This window comes from Pinus tabuliformis, chromosome 3_2 (assembly GCF_031772625.1).
Source record: "Pinus tabuliformis cultivar Carrire ecotype Pingquan chromosome 3_2, CPIR1, whole genome shotgun sequence".
In the NCBI taxonomy this organism is placed as follows: Eukaryota; Viridiplantae; Streptophyta; class Pinopsida; order Pinales; family Pinaceae; genus Pinus; species Pinus tabuliformis.
This window is the reverse complement of record NC_142302.1, coordinates 1,064,310,983-1,064,334,576: the sequence shown is the minus strand read 5'-3', so window position 1 is coordinate 1,064,334,576 and position 23,594 is coordinate 1,064,310,983. Positions and strand designations below refer to the sequence as shown.

The 23,594-nt window shown below is 39.0% G+C and overlaps 1 protein-coding gene across 4 annotated transcripts; it reads right to left on the bottom strand.

The window, feature by feature from the left end:
• Window positions 1-18,258: 18,258 nt before the first annotated feature.
• On the bottom strand, window positions 18,259-23,061 carry LOC149184294 (deoxyuridine 5'-triphosphate nucleotidohydrolase-like). Of its 4 annotated transcripts, XM_089417446.1 has the most exons (6): window positions 21,642-23,061; window positions 21,051-21,147; window positions 20,698-20,929; window positions 20,510-20,601; window positions 18,897-19,031; window positions 18,259-18,799 (listed from the first exon to the last, which is right to left on the bottom strand). In XM_089417446.1, exons 2-5 carry the CDS (start codon window positions 21,103-21,105, stop codon window positions 19,003-19,005), a joined length of 408 nt encoding a protein of 135 aa, XP_089273572.1. In that variant the 5' UTR covers window positions 21,106-21,147; window positions 21,642-23,061; the 3' UTR covers window positions 18,259-18,799; window positions 18,897-19,002. The 4 variants fall into 4 exon arrangements, with proteins under 4 accessions (XP_089273572.1, XP_089273569.1, XP_089273570.1 ...); XM_089417443.1 differs by lacking the exon at window positions 21,642-23,061 and having other exon boundaries at window positions 21,051-21,269; XM_089417444.1 differs by lacking the exon at window positions 21,642-23,061 and having other exon boundaries at window positions 18,897-18,969; window positions 21,051-21,263.
• Window positions 23,062-23,594: the final 533 nt, after the last annotated feature.

Genomic DNA, 23,594 nt, shown 5'->3' with positions numbered 1-23,594 from the left:
TTGGTTTGAGAGGAATAGTGTGTTGAATGACTGAAGTATCATAGGATTTTAGATCCTCATAACTCCATGCAAACACATCTTGGAACTCTTTAAAGAGGTCAACATACTTGGGCTTCTGATCAGGGGGAAAAGACTTTGATAGTTTTATTATCTTGGGGTTTTCAATTGTTCCAATGTTGCATTCTTCAATGACAGCATTTAGGGGCTGCATCTTTGGTTTCCTAGGAATATCGTTTGAATCAAAAATGTCTTCCAAAGGGGTCAGGCCTATGGGTAAAAAATTGTCCTTTAGTTGTATGACTTCAGCCTCTGCTCCAGCTATTTCATCAAGATTGATTTGTTTAAGCTCTTGTACATTCTTGTTATCAAAGGTTGTTGGGTGAAGTATTTGATTTGCTGTTTTGACTGATATAGTTCTTTGACCTTGGTTGCTTTGTTGTTGGGAGTCTTTTACAGCATCAGTATCAACATTTAAACCCGAAAACTCTTGTTGCAAAGTTAAAAAGTTATTTATCTGTGTGTCATCTTCAAATACTTGCCAGTCTTTGACATTGTTTGGGATGGAAGGTCTGTGTTTTATCTCAGCTGTAAAACAATGGTTGGGTTCAAAGGGTAACTTACAAGTACTAGCAAAGGTAGCTAGACTGTGTGCATGAAGGTTGTGGCTTCTAGATATTTTGGTCAGTTGAAATTCAGTAAAGGCATTGAGTATTTCAATAGCAGCAGATCTGTAGGATCTTAGTCTTTTGTCATTGGTGACAAAATTGCCTTTCATTTGTTGGATAATGAGGTCCGAATCTCCCAGGATTGACACTTTTGTTGCCTGTAAGGATTTGATCAGTTTGAGGCCTAGTAAGAGAGCTTCATACTCTGCCATATTATTAGTACATCTGAAATTTAGCCTATAGGCTCGACCCTCTGCATGATTGTTTTGTTTATTGTGGATCCACACTCCTGCTCCTGCCCCTAACCTGTTAACTGATCCATCGAACTCAAGAAACCAAAGGATTTCTTGATTTAGGGCAGAATTAGGAGACTCATTAGGACTTGGAATAGGGAGTTGGAGGTCTTGTTTTTCATCTGATTTGTTTTCTAGAACAGTTTGATCAATTGATTGCATAATTTCAAGACCTTGGGCAGCTGATTGCTCATTTGTATGCATATTTTGTTCAAGAGTGAAAGATTTGTTATCAGCTGTAGGACATGTGTTATCATTGAACAGAATGAAGGAATCCATATCAGAATGGACTGCATAAATGGGAAAATTTTGAGGTTTTTCTTCACTGCTCACCATATATTTCATGAGTGTCTCTCTATATAGCCTCTTTGGTTGCCCAAAGACAGAGATAGTGGCATAAGACATATCTAATTGTAGGGACCCTTGGAGCTTGGCTCCCCATGATCTTGATAACAACATTCCATATTTAGGTGGGATATCAGCTACCACCACATCCATTAGAATAGTTTTATTTGGATACTGGACAAGGGAAACACACAAATCTTTGATCAGGCCCAGGCATTTGACTTGGCTGGAATCAAATGAGAATAGGTCCTTATATGGCCTTGTGATGTCTAGGTTTAGTCTCTCCATTACAGATTTAGGCATAAGATTATGTGAGGCGCCCGAGTCAAACATTGCATTGTGTAGTATCTTGTCATGAATGTGCAAGCTAACATAAAAGGGTAAAACTCCTGTGCTTATTGTTTTTCCATCAACTTCTGGGCCAAAAAGTAATTCTGGTGTATCATCCAGTACATTGACATCATCTTTATTCTGAGTTAATTGGAGGGATTTTTTGATTTGCTGCTTGTAAATGTCATGCTTAGCCAGCTCTGAAAGAGGGATGGCTATCTTCAACTTACCAATTTCAGCTTCTAGGTCAAAAGGTTTTTCAAATTGGGTCTTGGCATTATGGTTAACAACTTTTTCTTTCTCAACTGATTTTTCAGAGGCACCCTCTTGGCTTTCAGTTTTATCTTGGGGTTTATCTTTTTTGCTAATCTTTTGAGGAATGTTACTTTGATTATGCTCTGAAGGAGATGTTACCAGTTGCTGTTGACTTGGGGGGTGTATTTCAGTTACATCCTCCACTGTTGCTTCGTTTGAAATAGAGCTAGTTTTGTCAATTGGTTCTGTAAAAGTGACCTTCTCCTTCAACATCTTGGGCTGTTGGTTATCTTTTGTTTTTACAGGCTGTGGCACATTTATGGTCCTGCTTCTCAGCTTGTATTGTTTATGAACTTCAAAAACAGCTGTGTCATAGCCCTGCTTGAAGTCAAATGACTCACCAGATTTAGTTCGGAACTGATCAACATCATCATCTTCCTGATCTTCTTGACTCAGAAAAACCTGTTGTTCATTATTTAGACCCATTAAATTAATGTGAGTATCATCTATCTGTTCACTAGAGGTGGATGCTTCAGCATAGTTTTCTTGGAAAGGAGGTCTTATGTCTTGTTCTGGGCTGGCCCTTCCAACATTTGGGTTTTGGTTTCTTCTAAAGCTAGGATTTTTGACAGCATTATTTTGTGGTCCTTCCCATGATGATTTCCTTTCAACCGATTCTAATCTATCTCCAAGCCTATGCATACCGGTGATTATTGCATCTAGTTTCTGATCCCAGCCTGAAGGCCCTTCTTTGAAGGTAGTCTTTATCTCAGTCCTTGCCCTGTTTCTCTTGGCTATCAAGTTGGCTTCCACACTGACTGCTATATCTTGCATCTCAGCTAAAGTTTGGGGGGCTCTTTCTCTCAATTGGTATGCCATGTCTGAATCAAACCCATCAGGAAAGGTGTATAAGGCCAGATCAGGTGGAGGCCTCAGATTCTGGGGGATGGCATTGTATACATTATTAAATCTAGCACAATAGTCCAGGACAGTTTCTTGAGGGCCTCTTTTAATAGAGTTGTACTCAGACAATATGTGAAGCGGGTCTTTCTTCTTTTCCCATCTGTTTAGGAAAGTTTGGTAGAGGGCTTCTGGATTAGCAATAGAATTTGCTGGAAGAGATCTGAACCAGGACCTTACATCTCCTGTCAAGCTTTGAACAAAAATCTTCATTCTAACCCCCTCATCATCTATCTCATAATTCTCAAAGTAGTCCTGCATCTTTTTGGTATGTTGCAGGGCTGAATAGGAACTAGTACCATCAAAATATGAGATCTTGGTCTGGTAATCCTGAGGCATAGCCCCTAGATTTGCTGGTAACTGTAAAGGGGCATACCTATTAGCCATGTTTGCTGAGATAACTGGAACAACAGGAACAAACGGAACAAGTGGAGGGAAATGGATGAGAGGGGTGTGTGTAGTTAATGGGGGAGTTGAACAAGCGCTATGTGAAGTGGATGTAGAACTGGGAGACTGTGAAGTTGTGATATGAGGATGAAAGGAAACTTTAGCAGGGGTAGGAATGTTACTCTGAAATCCTGCTTCAGGGCTTGAATCTGGACTAGTTTCTTCCTTTTCTTGTTTCCTAAGAGTCCTCGAAATCAGGTTTGGATTTTCAAATACAGGTGATGGATTTGGATCTGGATTAGATCTGGTGTAACGTGTCTTCTTCTTAGGAGCCAGCTTCTATGTTTCCTGACCTCTTTGAAATTTTGTAGGAAATATTGTGAATCGGGCAGTGGCTGGGAAATTAGTTCAGCTCCCCAGTGGAGTCGCCAATTATGTTATCACTCAGGTTGTTCCCTTTGACTCCTAAGGGAATACGGCCGAGGTAACCACAAACCAACTTTGGATTACAGGTTCTAGCCTACCTGCAATCAGAGAGGGCTCTCTCTTTTTGATTTAGCTTTGTTTTTCGGGATTTTAGGCTAGCTATGAAGTATAAAATTTTGTTTGAATTTTGGTTGTCAGCTATTGTCTGAAGAAGGGTTTGCAATGTTCAAAGAGGGTTCATTCCATTGGGCAATTGGAGTCCATGACTGATTGTTACTTAGTACCTGTGATAAAGAGAGTGTTACTGCAGAGCCAGATAGGTATTCATGATACAAACTTTTGATTTAAGAAGAAACAGTATAGGATCACACCATGAAAGGCAACAAAGATTTCTTTCTCGGTGATACAGAAAATAAAGGGTTGAATCCTATTCAAGAGCAAAAGAGAATTCCCGAATAGAGTTCACCATAAAATTAGAGTAAACAGGAGCATTTAAGAATTCCACATTTACAGCTAATCCTGAAGAAAACATAGTTAGCAGGAAAGATTGAGTTTAGGGTGTCTTAATGGACAAATCCTGAACTATTCATTTTCCTTCCTACTAAGATTATCAAACATATAGCATAGATGAGTTATGTAAACAGATAAAACACAGACACAGTTAGGAAAACACTTATTGCATCATGAGATAACACGAGAGTCCTGCAACAGCCAACAATCCCATCACAACGCGTCCAAGCATAGCCAAGTTGAGAAAACCAGCAGCTTCTTGTATTATACTTCTCAGAATATACAGCCGAGTTCTTCAGAACAAATAAAACAACAACCCGCAAATAAGCTAAGCGGGGCGCATATATACAAAATTATCTTACAAAATATCTCAAAAATGAGTCATTGACTCATAACTTTCTCTACCAACTCTCAAAATAGTGGATACAATAGTTATTGCTATTAAAGCAGATTGATTACAGCTGTTCATTCCTGTCAGAGATCTTTGACTTTTGGAGCGCATTGGGACGGCTGAGCACCTTTGCATTGATTTTGAGAATTCTTGCGTTTACGCTGCCCTGTCATGATGTTGCTGTACTGGACACATCAATTGCATTATCCAGCTGTACCCAGACACTGTCCTTTTCATCTAGCTGTCTCCCACTGTTGCTCCAGGTAGATTTAATACATGAGTCATTTGAAAATGCTGACTCGCGGTTGATCAAAGACTTTAGGCCAAAATTAATTCATCAAAGTAAAGTTTCTATCATACTCCTCCACCATTCTTCAGTGGGCAATTGGTGCCTCTGTATTTTAATTAGAGTTTCATCAGCTTCAGTGTATTTGTAATAATTGGGAGGGACTGCAAAAAGGTGCTTGATCTCATGCTCAATAAAGAATAGATTTTCCAGCTTATCATAAAGATCCTGCCCAGATGGGGGCCCTGCTTCCTCTGGAGCGCTTGCAGATGCTGTTATTTGATTTGTTGCAAAGTTATTGACCCTTTTGGCATAATGTTCATGTGATAACAATCTTCCTGCACTGGTCACCAAACTGGGGAGGCCCCTGTTATGTAAAACTGTGATTTTTGCAATAAACCCATTCACTTCTGCTTGTATTTCTTGACACTTTCTCTCCAATGTCTGGACATAATTCCTCAGGGTAAGCACCCTTTTTATCAGCAGAATAGTATCAGTCCTGTCTCTAATGCCCATTCCTGCCAGCTGAAGGCCAGTCCGATTGTTAAGGACATTTATCATTCTGTTGGCTATTTCAGGCATACTCCCTAAAGATGCCCTGGCTCTTTGATTTTCAGCTTGAGCTCTGCTCAGTAGATCCATTTGCTCATGAACTGTTTCAATGGACTGCCATTGGTCTGTAATGGATTGGCCAATTTTAGCCCATAGAATTTTCTTCACATCAGCTATAGTCTTGTTCATGGTCAATTCATTTTCCAGCTCCTTTATCTTCTTTTCCAGGGTTCTTATTTCTCTTGTCCTCTCAGCCACATGCTGTTTTGATTTGTCATATTTCTCTTCCAGTTTGGCTAATTTTTCCTTGGCATCCTTTAACTCAACCATCTGTGCTTCTAGCGCCTCCAGTTCCTTCATCATGTTCTGCATACTGAGGCTGGGTGCCTGCTCTGGTGCTGCCACATCTGGTGCTGGTGCTGAAGGGCCCGCTTCTGATGTCCTTTCCGGGGGAGGAATTATTACTTGAGGAGCATCCTCAATATTTATAACTGGCTGAGGTGGCTGGGACACCTGTTCTCCTTCCTTTTGCTTTAGGGCTGCCTCCAAGGCACCCTCTGTCTCTACCAACCTTTTGTGCAAGGCCAACAGCATGGCCATCACATCCTGATCTTTTCTTTGCTGGGCAACACCTTCAGTCTGAGGGTGAAGGGTTGGTGGTAGTTTAACCAGCTTCTTCAAAGCTGCTATGTCCTCATCTTTCTTCTTCATTAATGCTTGCACTCCCTTAGGGTCATTTGGATCATGCCCTAGTTCTATGATAATTTCTTCCAAGGACTTGATTCTGTTGTCCTTGGCTTGAGAAGAAGCCTTCTCTAGCTCCAATTGAGCAGTAGTGTTATGCAGGGAGTTTTGCAACCTATGTGCCAATAGAGTCTTATCAGCCAATGTGGAATAAACCATCTCCCCTGTTTGTTTGTGCAGCTCTATCTGATCCATGGGATGGATGTCCTTGGCAAATACCTCTAGGTTGGTCCTGATATAGTCAGCAGCTGACTGGGGCTGCAACATGGTGGGCCTAAAATGACTAAGAGTCATTTTTCCCTCTTGGATATCATAGGCCGACATAAGCCTTTCTTGATTAGTTGGTGCCATTTTGAGCAGCTGGTTATAAAGCTGGAATCTAACCGGCTCATTTCTTGCTTTTATGTCTGTAAATTGTTTCTTTATGCTGGACTCTGCCTTGGTGCACTGCCTTGAAGAACTTACTTCTGTCCCTTGCTGTAGTTCTTGCTCTTGCTGTAAAGAGCTGGCTGATGTTTCAATGCTAGGAGGGAGCATAGTATCAGTGGGTCTTTCAGGAATCTCCTCCTCAGAAAAGGGATTCAGCCTTTGTCTTTTCTCACCTCGCTGATCTGTGGAAGTGGTAGGAAGACTCTGCTCATGTCTATCTCTTTTTCTTGTTCTCTCCTCGTTTGCAGGTGTCTGTAAGACTGTATTTTCAACTGTCACCTCCTGCCTTGGAGGGATCTGTTCTTCGGTTTGCTGCTCTGTGGAGGCAGGCATTTTAGCCATTTCTTCTTGCTGTTCTGCTTGCTGCTCCAAATTGGGAGGTGACTCCTCTTGTTGTACTTCTTTGCCTTTGGTTAGATTTGATGTTTGATCAATTACTTTGGCAGCCTGCTGGGGAACAGTGGAGGATGAGGCACTCTCTCCAAGATGCTGAGGGGCTGGAGACCAAACCTGTCCAAAATATTCCAATTCAACTGCTTTTTCTAGATTTTTAATTGCTCTTTCTGCTAATTCTTCTTCAGAATAGTCCTCCACTAATGTGCCTTCTTTCCACTCTAGTTGGTTAGCATATTTTTCAATTTGTGGAATGCTAAAGTGATCATAGACAACAAGCCTATACTTGATTCTTCTGAGGCTTATGAAATGATTAGGGTCATATGGTGCCCAATAGAAGCTTGTTTTCAACTGGAGGCTTTTTAGGATCTTATCTGCTTCTCCCCAAGCTTCTTCCCTTTTATTGAAGATAAATGGACCCAGTTGGTGTTTGATTTTCAGCTGTGCTTTTTTATTTCTGCTATGAAAATGAATCATGTCTGCATTTCCAAATTGCCGGAAATACTCTAATGCAAAAAGTCTCATGGGAACATACTTTGGCAGTCTGTAAGGGGCTAGCTCACAGCCATATATTCTAATTACTGTGTGGTCTTGGTAGAAGTACCAATCTCCAATGCTATAATTCTTTGAAAGCTGGAGGATCTTCTGCATTTCATCGGTGAGTCTAGGAAGAGGAGAACTCTGTAGCAGAGACAAGGCCGGATAGATGAACAGATCAATGAACTCACAATAGTTATATGGGGAGCAAGAGATATGGTGACAGATTGATGACCAAAATACCACTGACCTCCTGTTTCCTTTTGCATCCAGATTTTTCAAGAAAATAGGGAAACTATCAGGCTGATAATATAATATCAAATGATATATATAGGAGGTGTACTTAAATACCCTTTCCCTCTCCAAATTCATGAATTGCTCATGAATCTTGTCAGCAATAAATGTGGCATAATCATACTGGGCAGCAAGGGGCTACCCTGGAGTGAACATGGATAACATTACCAAGGTTGTTTCATCCACAAACTCACTGGTATTGAATCCTAGAATGCAGGATATCATATCCACTAGCAGTCTCCCTGTTTCATTGAACCATATATGTAGATAAGGAGGAGGTTGCCGGGGCTGATATTCTGGCTTCATGAACAACTGGCCAATCTTTGTGACCTCTGAGCTGGGCAGCTTGGCAGTTTTTTTGAGCAGAAAATTCATAGAAAGGGGCACCAGAGGTTTAGTTGGCTTAAAGTTCAGCATCTGATTTATGGATTGAGGAGTGATGTGAAATAAAATATTCCCAGATGAACCCAAAACTGCTCTTTGTGAGGGTTCATAGTGTTCACAACACTGATGGATGAGGTCTGGGAACACATTGACTTGGGGTAGGTAATAAATGGGCAAGTTAGACTCCCAGATACCTATGTCATCAGCACCACTCATGTATTTCTTCTTCAGCTCACAAACAGTGTGTATGTGATATTTGGTACTTATCTCAACTGTTTCTTTGATTTGATAATCCCGGTCAGCAAGGGCCAACCATTCCAGGTTCCTCTGTGGGGCATTCAGAGGAGTAATATTCAATGCCACAGGGGTCTCCATTGCTTATTTCTTACTTGAAGTTGAATTTGTGCTTTCAGTTTGGCAAGACTGGCAGTGAACAGCAGATTTTTGTCGATGGGATGACTTGCAGAGGTGAAAAAAGGAGGAGAATTGGGCTAACAGAGAACAACAACTTGTCGAGAGGGTGAAAGTAACCAATGCTGGGGGTAAGCGCTGCCTTTTTAGTGGACTTTGTCTGCCAGTGATTTTTTAGTTGCAAATGCGCAGGGAGCTGTGGGAATTGAGTAAATTTCAGAGCAGGAACCCTCTTCAGATGAACTTCGGGTTGATTTGGTAATTACAGGGGCTTGGTACGCAGGTAATTAGACCAGTTGTTTAGAGTTTTTTACCGTAGAAAATTAGGAAGACCAGGTTACACAGAGAAAATGGTAAATACCTGGTTGTCGCGCGACAGGGGGAGCTGACCGTGCGGAATTCGGGGCGGCAGCAGCTCAGGATGAATTTCTGGAGGTTGGCGGAAAAAACGTCGTAAAACGCATGCAAGCGACAGAGTGCTCGACTTATGAAAAATAAGAAAAAACATGATTTTTGGGCGAAATATGGAAAAATTAGTTTTTTGGCGCCTTTTTTACGGATGACGTCAGCATGACGTCATTGGTGGGGTCGAGTACGGCGGGATGACGTGTCAACCGGTGAGTGGGCTGACCTGGACGAGCGACGTGGCGGAGCTGTCGGAACCATGGCAAAATGGGAGCTGACACGACGTTGATGCGGCAATGACGTGGCGATGATGCGAGGATGACGTGAGGCGGAAAGGCAATGGCGGTAAGCGGTTTTGTCAGACCGCTTTTGGTACGGGCCCGGTTTGTGTCGGAAGCCGCCCGATACAATCAAAAGCCGACACGCGTCCACGGACAGATGTCAGCATTCTGACAATATCGGGCGCTAAAGGACGGCGATCGGGGGCGGTCCGAAATCGCCGAGGACCGTCGGATGGGAGGGCCCGGATTCGACGGACGACGGGACGCGAAGATGACAGAGCGATATGGCGGGGCCCGTCCAATAAACAATTATTATTTCTGGTAAATTGCGCCGGGATAAACTTTGGACGAATTGAATTTTGTGGGTTTTATGAGGTTTTAGGGATCAGCGGTAAACAATATACAAATTTATAAGGTGCGTTAGGGCTATTAAATCAACCAGCTCTTTATTTAATCCCCCAAAAATAAATTATGAACGCACATTTGCATTAGCACCCGACTTTATCATGCCTTCACCCTTTAGAGTATTAAGGCTATATTGCCTGGGGGGGGGAAATATATATATTTTCTGGGATTTTTGCACAAAAATGGTATAATAATAGGGAAAAGGGGAAAATTGGGGAGCTAAATAGTAAAATTAGGGGTTAATATGGATTTGAGATGGGAGAGAGGAACTGACTACTAAGTTTAATGAGTAAACTTAGGTGCAGAGACAGATGAAAATGATCAAGGATTTTGCACAGGAAATGTGGCTTTCTTGTGTAATAGGAATCAACACCTTGGCTTGATGTTGCCATAATCAAAAGGTGATGCCAGGACTCAATGAGGAAATCCCATTGGACATTTAGGGAATGTTAGAAAGAAGTTTTGTGGGGAATGATTGGGGAGTTAGACATGCTTCACTGTGTTGTTACCAAAATGCTGAGTAGGTGGTCCTGCTCTTGCCAATATATGCTTTCTCTGTCAAGGCCAGCAATATGAAGGAAAACAAGCTTCTGCAACCCCTTTCTACCTACCCATCTTAGTGCCTAGCATTTTTTATTACTTCAAGGAGGGTGCACTTAGACTTGCAAACCCTCAATTGCTCTTTTCCTTTTTTTTTCTTTTTCTTTTCCTTTTGAATTTCTATCTAAAACTACCCTTATCACTTCCAAGGCCCCAGATTAAGCAGTTGGGAACCTTTATTCTCTACCTAACTACTAATCTGCCAAGATTAAACAGTTTGGACATATTCTCTTTCTCTATTCTACAACATCAATTTAGTCATGACATGATCCAGATTAGACTGTTGGATCACCGATCCAGAAGTAGGACACCATCAAAACTATGTACAGACATGTTCTATCACAGAAATATGGGATCTTTGCATCATCAAAGTAGAACATATTTGGAATTTCCCCTGCCAATCATGAAAAACAAAACCTATTGGTATAGGAGGCTAACATATCCAACCTCAGATAAGGAAATACCAATTACGTGTGTAAAGAATTCAAGCCCTACAGCAAGCATCGGAACCCCAGCTCGCACGGAAGAGAAGAGGAGGAGGGTAACCTCCACAACGAATGCGGGTATCACATCTTGCAGGAAAGAAATGAGACACAGAAAACCCCTATCCAAAGGCTTAGAACCCCAAGTATGCACCTCAACCATCCGATGCCAGATTTGCACCAAGGCCCTTGATTCTGGAGGCATGAGTAAGGGAGCACTGGTACCTAGTCTAAGTTAACCGTGACCATTAACATGACATGGATGCACAAAGACCAATAATCAAATGCAGATAGAGATTAAACAATTCACTCAACTGTAATATGCAAAGTAGTATAAGGTTCATTACTCGAATCATATGTGGTAGGACAGATGTTACTTTGTAAAAATCAATAGAATACTGTAATAACACATGTATTGGCCTGAGAGTGACCTTCTCTGGTTGTAATCCAAAACTAATGGTATTTTTCAAAAGTTGTTTTAATATGAATATTCACACTGTAATTTATATAAAGTGAAAATAACGAGTTTCATTTGTTACGTTGTCATTGTCGAGATTAACCATATAATATTATGGTATATGGTAAATGTAAAAAAATTTATGCACTTTTACTAGTTAGTAGATGTGTGACATATGCATTTTTACTAGTTAGTACGCATAATTATTTACCAAAATTAGTTAAATTTCTTAAACTCTTTGTTGTGTTGTCAATTAGTTAGTGTTGTACTTCTACTTTGACTTCAGTGCTTACCCCTGCAAACAAAATCACAAACCTGAAATAGTTGACTAGGCAAACGTGGCGTTTGTGAGTGTTTTTAAGAGGGTGGTTAGGATTATTATTTCCAACAAATAACACCTTACCTCAGTGTGACACTGTTAGTACACACTTCCCTCTTAACCCAATTGTCCTCCTCTATAGCCGTTCAATATAAATGTAATGCAAATCTCAGCGTGGATTTCCTTAATGTGGTCGTGAAATGGAAATTAAAGCCACAGATTCCTGAACATCCACAACTGTGATATATCAATTTCATACAGCAAATGCACAGATTTATTCAAATCAATTACAAAGAACTGATGAACGATAGGGAAAAAGCACAAGATTGTTTTGTACGCACACACAGAACAGCCGTGAATCCTCTTTCCATGAATATGGCTTTTTATTATCTATCAAAAGATTACAAAGAAAGCTCATTCAATCCTCAAGAATAGGATCATTTACAACAAACTCTATCATTACATTAATTACATAACAAAACTAGCTACTCAAAAATTTCAGTTAAAATCTAATCGTAACATATTCCTAGTACTGAGGAACCAACCACTCCCTATAATTTACCTAGTACTAAGGAACCAACTCCTCTATATAATTTATTGACCTCTCGATCAATTTCAAATAACTTATGCCCCTGCATCAGTTACTCTGAACCTCCACACAACAAAGTTGAATAGATTTACTAAATCACGTTAAGTACGTTTGACTCCTCAGGAAAATAGACATTGTGTGAAATCATAAAATATTAATAGTTTAATTCTAATCTTACATTAATACATTTAGCATATCAACCTTTCAAGATAGTTGTGCAATTATCAAGTTTCAATTTAAGAGATTAATATTGTTTCCTATTTAAAAATTAAATTTGTTTTTGATTTTATATCACAAAAGCATGGAGTGGTATAAGGAATTTCAAAATGGTTAGATTTAGATATTTTAAAACCTTAATATCTGGTCATGCTCAACTTTTATCTGAACAATAGACATTTAAAGCACGGAAAAATGTAAGAATAGATGCTTAGAAATATATGTTATTGTCTGGAATCCTACAATGATCTTAGCTAATTCAAAAACAAGCATGCAATCCATCACAAATTTTCTTCAGAATTATGATAATTCCAAAAATAATAAACAATAATTAAATCATAACAAGTGCTGCATGCAGCCGGTAGTCCCTGCCGGAGTCTGTCACAACAAGCCAGGGTCTGCTACAACAACAATACAAACGCTTTCTGCAACATGCGAATTCAATGTATAATTTGTTAAAAAATTCAGGGGTCTGCCACAACAACAATACAAACGCTCTCCATCTATTTAAGTAAGCTCAACACGTTGTGAAAACAGTCAACATGTCAATACACTATTTAAAGACTTCTCGTTTCGTTCCACGGAAGGCGGCCAACTTTTAACATGAAAATTAGTTGTATAATACCGTTGGGATGCAGAAATATGTTGCTTCCTGTATTTGTATTTAGTACACGCATATTGCAACCTCTTGTTGTAGGAATCGCAGGCCGTGGGGATTAAGAGTGTGCCAAGAAAGGCTAAGTGTGGGTATGCAATACATTTTAGAGTGAGAAATTAATGAGAGAGACGTAAGTTTTTGTAACAGAATTTTTCCTTTGAGGTATATCTTGGGAATGTTAATGTCAATACTACAACTGTTCTAATCATAAAAGTGAAAAGTGATCCAAAAAGGTTAAAAATGTTAAAAGAAAAAAATAAAAAAGGTTAAAAGGAAAAAATAGTTAATAGCAGAATTTTTCCTTTGAGGTATATCTTGGGAATGTTAATGTCAATACTAGAACTGTTCTAATCATAAAAGTGAAAAGTAATCCAAAAAGGTTAAAAAAAGTTAAAAGAAAAAAATAGTTAATAGCAGCATCTCCACTGCAAAACCTGCAGTTAAATATTCATAAATGTTATCAATATTTTTGTTATATGGAAAAGAAGAGAGAATGTAGATGTTGATGTCCCTACATAGGCTTCTTTTGGTGATGCACGTACACAAAATGAGATCAATGTCTAATAATCTCAATCAAAGATATTAACATATATTCCTGTGCAATTATCGTTGGGAATTTGGGAATTAACTTTAGAATATTAAATGAACGCATATATAGATATAATTTATGTTTCTGAGGTTCCCTGGATTTTGGATTTTGTTATTTAAAAGTTAGGAATGTCAAAAGAATTTGTTATTTGAAGGTTAGGAATGTGAAATGAATTATATGTTTTATTTTAAGTTATTATAAGTAAATTTAGATATGAAGATGGAATTAAAAAATAAATAAAAATTATTTCTTATAATGAATAAAACATCACTTAAAATAGTCTCAAATAAAGCCCAAATGTAATTCATAACGATTAAAATTTAAATTAATTATTATAAATCCTAATACCAATTTCAAATTGATTGGGTTTTTTTCTATTTTAAATATAAATAGAGAAAATGCCTTCACCATTTTTAAAGATTTTAAAAATGAAGAAGCATATTAACATATGATAAATTCAATTATTTACGTGCATATATTAAGAAAACAGATAAGATTTATCAATTATTTGCGTGCATATATTAAGCAAAGAGATAAGATAAAGAATATTGTGGAATACCAATTTTATATATATTTTTAGTATATTCTCGAAGATGGAAAAAAATATTTAAGAGAAATACTTGAAAGCTAAGTAATGTTCGAGGCAGCCTCATGTTTGAGGCGCCATGCTTTCCACGTTCAAAAATAACCATGCGAGCGAGGCAGCCTCATGTTTGAGGCGCCATGCACCGAAAATTCACCGAACAAATTGCAGATAAGATAAGATATTTTTATAAGTTAACAAATTGACAAATTGCATATAAGATACTTTTATAAATTGTATTCCACAAAAGACTAAGGTTGCGCCATGAGACTCTTTGGACGGCACATGATTATACATCAAAGCGTATTATTTGAAGAAAAAAAAACCTACAAAAGGCTAAGGCTGCGCCATGAGACTCTTTGGACGGCACATGATTATACATCAGAGCATATTAAAACCCTGCGCGGCTCTGCCAGAGCTTTGAAGAAAAAAAAACCTAACAATAAGACTTGGAACGGGGATAACAATACAAACCTTTCGATCACGGAAATGAAGAATCTCAAGGGGTTTTTCCATCAAATTTGAGATAGACACAGCCAACCACGATAGATAGATAGATAGTATCTTGCTTCATCCGCAGCACGAGGATCACTAAATTCCTAAGAGAAACCAAGGGTAACACACGGAAGAACAAACCATAATTGCATGACCAAGATAACAAATATTATTCAAATAAACTCGAATGAGGGAAAAACATTTGTCCGCTGCAATTAGATCAATGTGTTCAATCCATTTCTTAAATTATTTGACTATCGATATTTACAAATTTGGCGTAGACGACTAGATAACATTGGTCTTCCGAAAGTTAACATGCATGATACAGCCACATCCATAGAAAATATATACGCAGTATCCATAACAAATTCGAAAGGTACTGGATATGGTTTTGAATACTTACAATAAAGGCGAAGTCGTGCTTCAAATTCACATCACGGACTCTGCGGAAACGTTTGCCAGAAACAATGAGCAGTGCATCAAGGTATCGAATCGAATGATAGTTCGCCTCTCAGATGAATCAAACACCATTTTGCACCCTTGCCATTCCATAAATGTACGCAAGAACATTACATAAAGATGCACGTCTAGATGCGCCAAAGTCTCCTATTAACACCCTTGCAAGAATAGCCACCAATCCCACCAAGGTCACTCTCTCCCCATTGACCTCCAGGCCGGGTAAGAGCCGACTAACCTTCAACAACATCATTCAAGTTAACACGCAACTTGGGCTGGAACTTCCTCAGAGAGTTAAAAGGCACAGAAGCAGTGAAACAATATCCCAACAATAAGGAATCCATGGCTTGGCTAGGACCCACCCCACCCCATCTCCTTCAATCTCGAAGGAAACAAAACAGACTAACCCATTATAGCATACAATATTCCATAGAAGGAAATCCATGGCTTGGCCATCTTCTAAAACATAGAAGGAACAAAACATTGAACATACCAAACCGTGGCAGCATAAGAGAAGAAAAGATGAAAATACTGCCAGCATTAAAAAAATTACCTGACAACAGGAAGAGGAAATGATTTTCCCATATGCCCATAATACCACAAGTACTCCATAAACCCCAAGCAAGACTAAAAGAGGTATGGCCCTAGAAAAAGAATATCTATAAAGTCAATGTACAAATAGCCCAAAACCAAACCAAAAAAAAAAACAATTGCAATTCAACACCCAACAGAAATAGGAAAGATGGGCAAAGAGAGGAAAGTGTCAATGCGGACTATGCACTAATAAAGGGAAAACCGTGTAGGGTACACCCAACCAAGAAATAGCAGAAGAGGGAAAACATGACTTGGCAACCCTAAATTAGGAACGACTAAATAAAAACAAGGGGAGCTGCGACGCAGCGAGTCCCTGCTTGAAGTAAAACAATGAACTGAGTTTTTAAGAAGCAAAATGCAGCTTCTGTATACAGCGTTTATTGCCAGCAGCTTCTGTATACAGCGTTTATTGCCAATGGCTTGAGCCAATAGTTTTAAACTAGCCCACTCGAATTCTTATTTCTGGTAGGAAACCGAGCATTAGAAGAGGGTTTTGTAGAAGGTGAGCTGTATAGATAGCCTCCATGCCACTGTCATTGAATGAATAAACAAGGTCAAAAACTAAAATCTTGAATAAACAAGGTGAATAAAGAAGGCCAAGAATTCCAATTCAGAGCAATTCAGAGCAATCACCTTCAAGATAGGTGATGCAGAGAAAATGTATGTATTAACAAGATAAATATCCATCATAGAAAATTAATAAACACTAAAAAATTAGATCTTCACATATTTCAGCCTAAATTCCTTTCAGAAACTCAGAAATGCAGAGTTCTGAGACGCTTGGATCTGTGAAATGTATTAATAGTAGAGAGGATCTATTTAATTGATAAAAGGCAATGTTTTTGAGCCCTACGTAGACTCTGGATAAGATAGAAAAACTAATGAAGCACACACCTTGTGATACGAAATAAGTATGTAACAGTTAGAGAACCAAACAAACAAACAATCAATTCGAAAAACTATACTTGTATGGGGAAAAAGTACAAGAAATCCCTATACTGCAAAGAGTCAAGTTGGAACAGCAATGGATCCAAACAGTACAAAATTAGAATAGTACAGGGTCCATAATACAAGAAATCCCTATACTGTAAAGGAGTCAACTTGGATACAACGAGTACACAATTAGAATAGTACAGGGTCCATAATAGTTTTCCCAAAGCGAAGCAACGCCCAACTGATAAGGGTATGACAAACTAACAGGTTATAACTTAAGAATATTTAGTTAATATCAATCGCATAATTCTGACCAATGTACTGGATATCTAATTAATGTTTTGTACCATAATTCAGGCCCAGGAACAGAAACACCTATACGTGATAGTGTAAGTGCAACAAAGATAAACATACAAATATGGCACTGAACAACAAATTGAAAGATCTTTAAAGATAAGATACAATATATCTTTAATAGTAAACAACATATACTAAAATAAACAACATATACTAAAATTCATCATGTCCGTCAATTCAAGACAGAGGCCTAGATAACATGTTAAAGACGCATACTGCTGAAATTGAAGGTGAATCTGCATGCCCTGGAGAACCATGTGAAACATCCATCCCAATAATAATTATTGATTTCGTTGAAATCTTAGGTATCCTATGCGCAAATTCCATAGATAAAACAGAGTTGAGGCCACCAACTTGAAGAACAAAACAACAGTTCCAACAATATCAACATACAAGAGATTTGCAATCCCTAGAACTCTCTGCCAACAAAAGATTTTCCGGTAAACTCCAGCCTCAGCCATTCTTGTAACTACATAGCTACTAACAAAGACCAAAAGCAAAATGCCTGGAAATAAGACACTACACGAGATTTGCAATCAATAGAACTCTCATGTTAAAGACGCATACTGCTGAAATTGAAGGTGAATCTGCATGCCCTGGAGAACCATGTGAAACATCCATCCCAATAATAATTATTGATTTCGTTGAAATCTTAGGTATCCTATGCGCAAATTCCATAGATAAAACAGAGTTGAGGCCACCAACTTGAAGAACAAAACAACAGTTCCAACAATATCAACATACAAGAGATTTGCAATCCCTAGAACTCTCTGCCAACAAAAGATTTTCCGGTAAACTCCAGCCTCAGCCATTCTTGTAACTACATAGCTACTAACAAAGACCAAAAGCAAAATGCCTGGAAATAAGACACTACACGAGATTTGCAATCAATAGAACTCTCCTACAAAGAAGAAGGCTATTGGACAGAGGGGCAGGTGCATGCATGTTCATATAGAAAGATATAACTACTTCAGTTTTGCTACAGAAAAACTAGAGTTCCACAGCAATGGCATATGCATTTTCTTTATAATTTGTCTAGCACATGAAGTTAAAAAGTCGAAATAACATAGAATTTGAAAAACAATAATGGGAATATTCTAAATGAAACTCCCTGACTCTCTATATGAGAAACAGAGCCAAATTCATCATTGTACAGAATAAAAAAAGGAAGTTAAACAACAAGCATCATACTCAGGAAACGAGAGAGATGCTAGAGCTTGATGACCAGAAGAACTATATTAAACAAATTATTGAACTAATAATCCGATAGCATAGCATTATATAACAAGTCAAACCAGTTAGGAGAAAATTACAGAATGCATTCATTACGGTTGGATAAAGTTCCAAGACAAATAAGACAACCAAAAGCGTTGTCTAGTAAGACTTGGGACCTTCCAGTCTAACCCTAAGGGTTTGTTGGACAAACCCAAAATCCGGAATAGCCACCTACACGGTTTTTATAGGCATTCCTAATAACCAAAATGAAAATATATAACTTAAATACAACCACAACAACGAATTTCAAGGGCATAGCCGCTTTCGTCCAGACAAAAATATAAATACATATACATCCTGTGTATCAAATGAATATCACAGCTGAAATAAAAAACCTTCCAAGGGATTCACCTAACAACAAGACTGTCTGTCTCTCTACCCAGTCATCAGAAGACCACGACCAAAATTTAAACATACCCATAAATTCATTGAAGACTTGAGCATGTAGGTGTCAGAAAATGATGGAAACTACCTCGGAGATTCCTTGGAACGCCGCGACCTCACTAGGAGAACCTGCAAATCAATTATAGATAAAAAAACAAGTCACGAGATATCTTTAAAATGCAACCATGGAAACTCAAGGGAAGTGCAAGATCATTTATGAGATTACCTGGTAAGGGCAACGTATGGGTGGTGGAACCACCTGCTCAGAAACCTTCACGGTTGCCAGACCATACTCATCACTGCACAAATCACCCGGCAATAAAACCCTGGTGTCATAACCCAAGAGCTAGAGAGCCGAGAACTAAGAAACGACAATGCAACATCAAATTTCAAATTTAAATAAAAATAAGAAAATCAACCGATGTCAATAAAAATAAAAATGAAAGTCGAAACTTTTATCCACCTTGTGGGCCCTACATGACGGCCATGTGCCTAACACCTATCTCCCTAGCATAACACATGCAAGCTATACAGCAGGCCACCTAAGGTCGCATCAGATTAACACGTTCATCCTTCATTTCCTTTTGTCTTACCAGAGTCACAGAGTTCCATCAGATTTGAATGGAAAGAACAGTCCCCTCCTCCTTGCAAGCGAGACACCTGGCTATATTAGAGACTTGAAGGTTCCCATTTTCCTTTTAAGGGGTCGTTGGCAATCTTCATTAATCAGGCATAATCAGGCAGCAGGCGGTAGAGTTCAAAAGGGAAGATTTAAGGAGGAAAACCTATGCTTCGTACTCTGATTCTTAGGCACCATGGTGTCCTCATTATCATGGTAATATTGATACCAATCAAAGTAATCAGATACAACCACCAACCAAATCAGTGATGTTTGCGGAAACCGGACTTTGTATAGATGATGATGCCGCCCGCTGGTGTAATATTTTGTGACCTCTCCACCAAAAGGCCACATGCTTACGGTCTGCTCGGAACAGCTTCTTTAGGGCCGGCCGTGCAGATTGACCAGATTGCTAAGGAGGATTTATCAAGAGCGGTTACGCAATGTTGGAAGAAATTGGTAGCCAACAATCGCAATCCAGCTCAACCAGTATATTCGGATGTCATGATCACGAGGCCGGCGAGGAATGTATTGGGAATGCTCGTCTACACAATCTGGTGGAGTGACAGAGGCGGATTAACATGAAAGCTGTTTCCTTACTCTGTTATCGCTTTTAATATGGTAAGGTGAGGCTTTCTATATCTCAGGCATTTCAATTCGAATGTGAAGAAGACCATAGAGAAGGAGCCCTTCATTTATCGCATCAGAACTCTAGTTTATTGTAATAATGGCTTGTATCCCTTTAGCAAATCGTTGTCTTAAGGAGGGCTAGGTTACCGGAAGGTCGGATGCTCGGACCAGAGAACTCTCTTTCTATCTTGTATTCTTCTATGTCTTTTTCGTCATATCTGTGGAAGGGCTTTCAAGGCCATTTCAGAGGCAGTTACGAAGCATGGAGTACCATAGTTCCTCTATGGCAGAATTGGGGCATTAGTTTGAGGAAGAGCATGTTAAAATGAATAGGCTATTGGAAAAAAAAAGGAGCTTCGCAGAGGAGGAGCGAAAGGCATATAAATTGCTCAGAGAACTCTCTTTCTATCTTGTATTCTTCTATGTCTTTTTCGTCATATCTGTGGAAGGGCTTTCAAGGCCATTTCAGAGGCAGACCACGAACCTCGCACTCTTACTTTGAATCAGTAAGTTGCATCGGTCCACTGCCAAACATTTAAGTTCACCAAAAATACAAGAATGGCAAAGCCCATTTTAGGGCAAAACGTTACCTATTCGAGCATAAGTGCCTTCGGGTATGGCAATGGACAAATCTGTGGGCACCAGGGCCTTCCCTCGGGCGGGCACCACACAAGAAGTCGCACTGCAAGAACAAGACAGAAGTGACCAGCAAGTTTAGAGGGTAAAAATAAACAAACGCAAGAGACAATGTGAAGATAAGATGGCACTGAAAACGCACCTAGAGATATCATATCCGGCTGCCAAAGCCGAACCTCTAGAAGGCAAGATAGCATTAGACGAAAGCTTCTTTACGCGCAATAATGGCTCAAAGGCACCTTCCACGCCATTATTCTTCAAATACGCGGCGTTCCCATTCAACTCTAGCCAGTGCAAGAAAATGCAGGAAGAACTGTCGAACTTTAAGACTGCTGGTAGCCCGTTCTCTGAAGATTTCTTTAAGCATTTCGATTCTGTTTACAGAAGGCACACACACATGCTAGAGAAGCTTCAGCTGCAGAGGAAAAAGCTCGACAAGAAACTGAGGAACGTTAGGGCTTGGAGAAAGGTTTCTAATATCATATTTGTGGCGACCTTTGCTACGGTTCTGATATGCTCTGTGGTTGCAGCGGCCGTTATTTCCCCTCATGTTGTAGCTGCCATAGCTGCCGCGGTTCCAGCTGTTAATACCCTGCAACAACACGACAACACCTGTTAATACCATGCAACCATAGCATATACTTTATGAAATAACCAAACCTGTTTACCAACAACATTTAATGTTTCAAAACTAATGTTAACATTAAAACAAGCCCTTTTACGGTTAGCCAAAATGCAGCAGCCTTAAAACCAATATAACCCATGGTCAGGCCTCTTCCGCCTCGGGAAGAGGCCAAATAAGATGAGAAAGGTTAACCCGGAATGCGACTTTGGTTATGTGCACATAAAACCTCACACGACTTTAGGATAACCGGCGTATAACAGATGCAGAAAGCATTGAACTAATGCTAAGTCGCCATTGAACGATTACAATAGTCCCTGCCGGATGCCAGATGGCAGGGACTAATAAAAGACAGAGGGGTATATAAGCAATAAATTATAGATTATAACAGACTATTGTTTGGTAGCTCTTTAAGATTATTATTTAGGACAAACATCTAAACAAATCACATTCAGTGAACTAACCTTCCATATCTGTTGAAAAGATCCTCAAGATCACGTGTACGGGTACGAGAAGACAGTCGGCGAACATAGAGCCGTGTGTTTCCAGAACGATCATCATAGCGGGGCATTTTTAATCACTACAACAGGAAAAACAGTATTAGCTTCTGAAAACATCCATAACATGTTTTGAAAGTCCAAAACCAGGAAAATGTAGAAACTGGCCACAAGAATTCTACCAAACTAAACTAAAAAGTCACAACAAATAAAGGAGATTTGACACCAAAAGAGCAACATTTCACCAACATAATTATGCTAAGGGAAAAAAATCAAAATAAACAAGATGAAGAAACTCTCCTTTTCTTACTATTTATGGAAATATCAGATGCATTATCCCCTCCAAAACTTGTAAAGCTATACCATTTCTTATGATGTGATGGGCAAACAAAATTACAACATAATATGCTAATGCCTCTGATCAACATCAGCCAATTCTAACTATAAAAAAAAAAAATAAGAGTCAACAAGTGCCACTGAGCCTGGGTCAATGAGCAAGGGATCTGTTTTCAAAAAGACTAAGAGAGCTTCCCACAGTTTAAACTAAATTCCTACACTAATAAGCCAAAAACAGTCAAATTTATTGATAAAATACGAACATATATACAAACCGGCCTAAGGGGTTGTCTCAGCCGGCCATCACCAATGTTACTGGGCATTTAGTCTTTTTTTAACTTTGAATAAAATAAGAAATCTTACATGGTAATTATAGAAAACCCCTGGGATCTAATCATTTATTTGATGAAACTTTATACAGTAATATACTATAACCAAGCATCAACCATAACCACTAAAAAATGAGCGTTTAAACAGCTATGCACATAGAAACCTTTATAAATAAATTTTTCATTTCCTTCCTAGTATAATGACAGCAAATGAAATACACAAACAAGGCCCTATAACCAGAGAAGCCACAGATTATACTAGCTTGAATCTTCAGAGTTACAGTACCCTTGGTCTAAGGAGGAAGAAAGATACAGTCAACGACAAATCTAACATGTGTAGATCTATGGCTTCGCATCCACACTCTTGCACAATATGATAGTACATGCAAACAACCAACAACCTGACTACTGCATAACGTAGCATGGGTTGTAACGCCACACCCAGGCACGAAGAGGATCTGAGATCTGCAAGCAACTATACTGATTTTGCAGTTGTTTGAGCACCTACCCAGAATTAAAACAAGAGGAAAAACACACAAACTAAAATAGAAATTAAAAAATATACATATAAAGCAAAAAAAGACCAACAGATACCGACTTCCCCCAGAATAGATCTCCCCTACTGGCACCGCCAAGCACAAACATCCTTTCAGCAGTGCATGCATCATCCATCAGATAGTAACCATATTGATATTCTCAGCTGAGATTTATAATTCTGAATACAATACCTATCGGATACAAGGTTAATATTGAATCCATTGTATCGACGCCAAGCTTCACAGGTCCTGGTCCTGTGTTCTACTTGGCATAATCTCCTAAATTAGAAAGGAAAACGGTTGCCCTCAACACGGTATTACAAGACGGTATTATAAGCACCGGCAGCTGCCACCTACTAGAAGTCTCCTGAAGCCAACAGCTGGCTGTTGTGCACGAACAAAAGCTGCCACCTGTTCTAAGTCTCCAACATATATTAAATTTTTTTTGCCCCAAACGTAAAATCAGTTGTCATAACATGTAAATTGGACATTGGATAAAATTAATTGTCACAACATTCTGCAAACTCGACTTTGGTTAAGATGAATTGTCACAACGTTCAATCGATATCCCCGGCAATAAGACCTCCGAAAACTTTGGGTAAAACAAAAAAGTCACGAAATTTGGATTTGGAAATTCAGCAATCCGGCAATAAGACCTCCAATATAAAACTTTGGATAAAAAGCAAAAAACATCAAAGTTTTAAAATAAAACTTTGGGT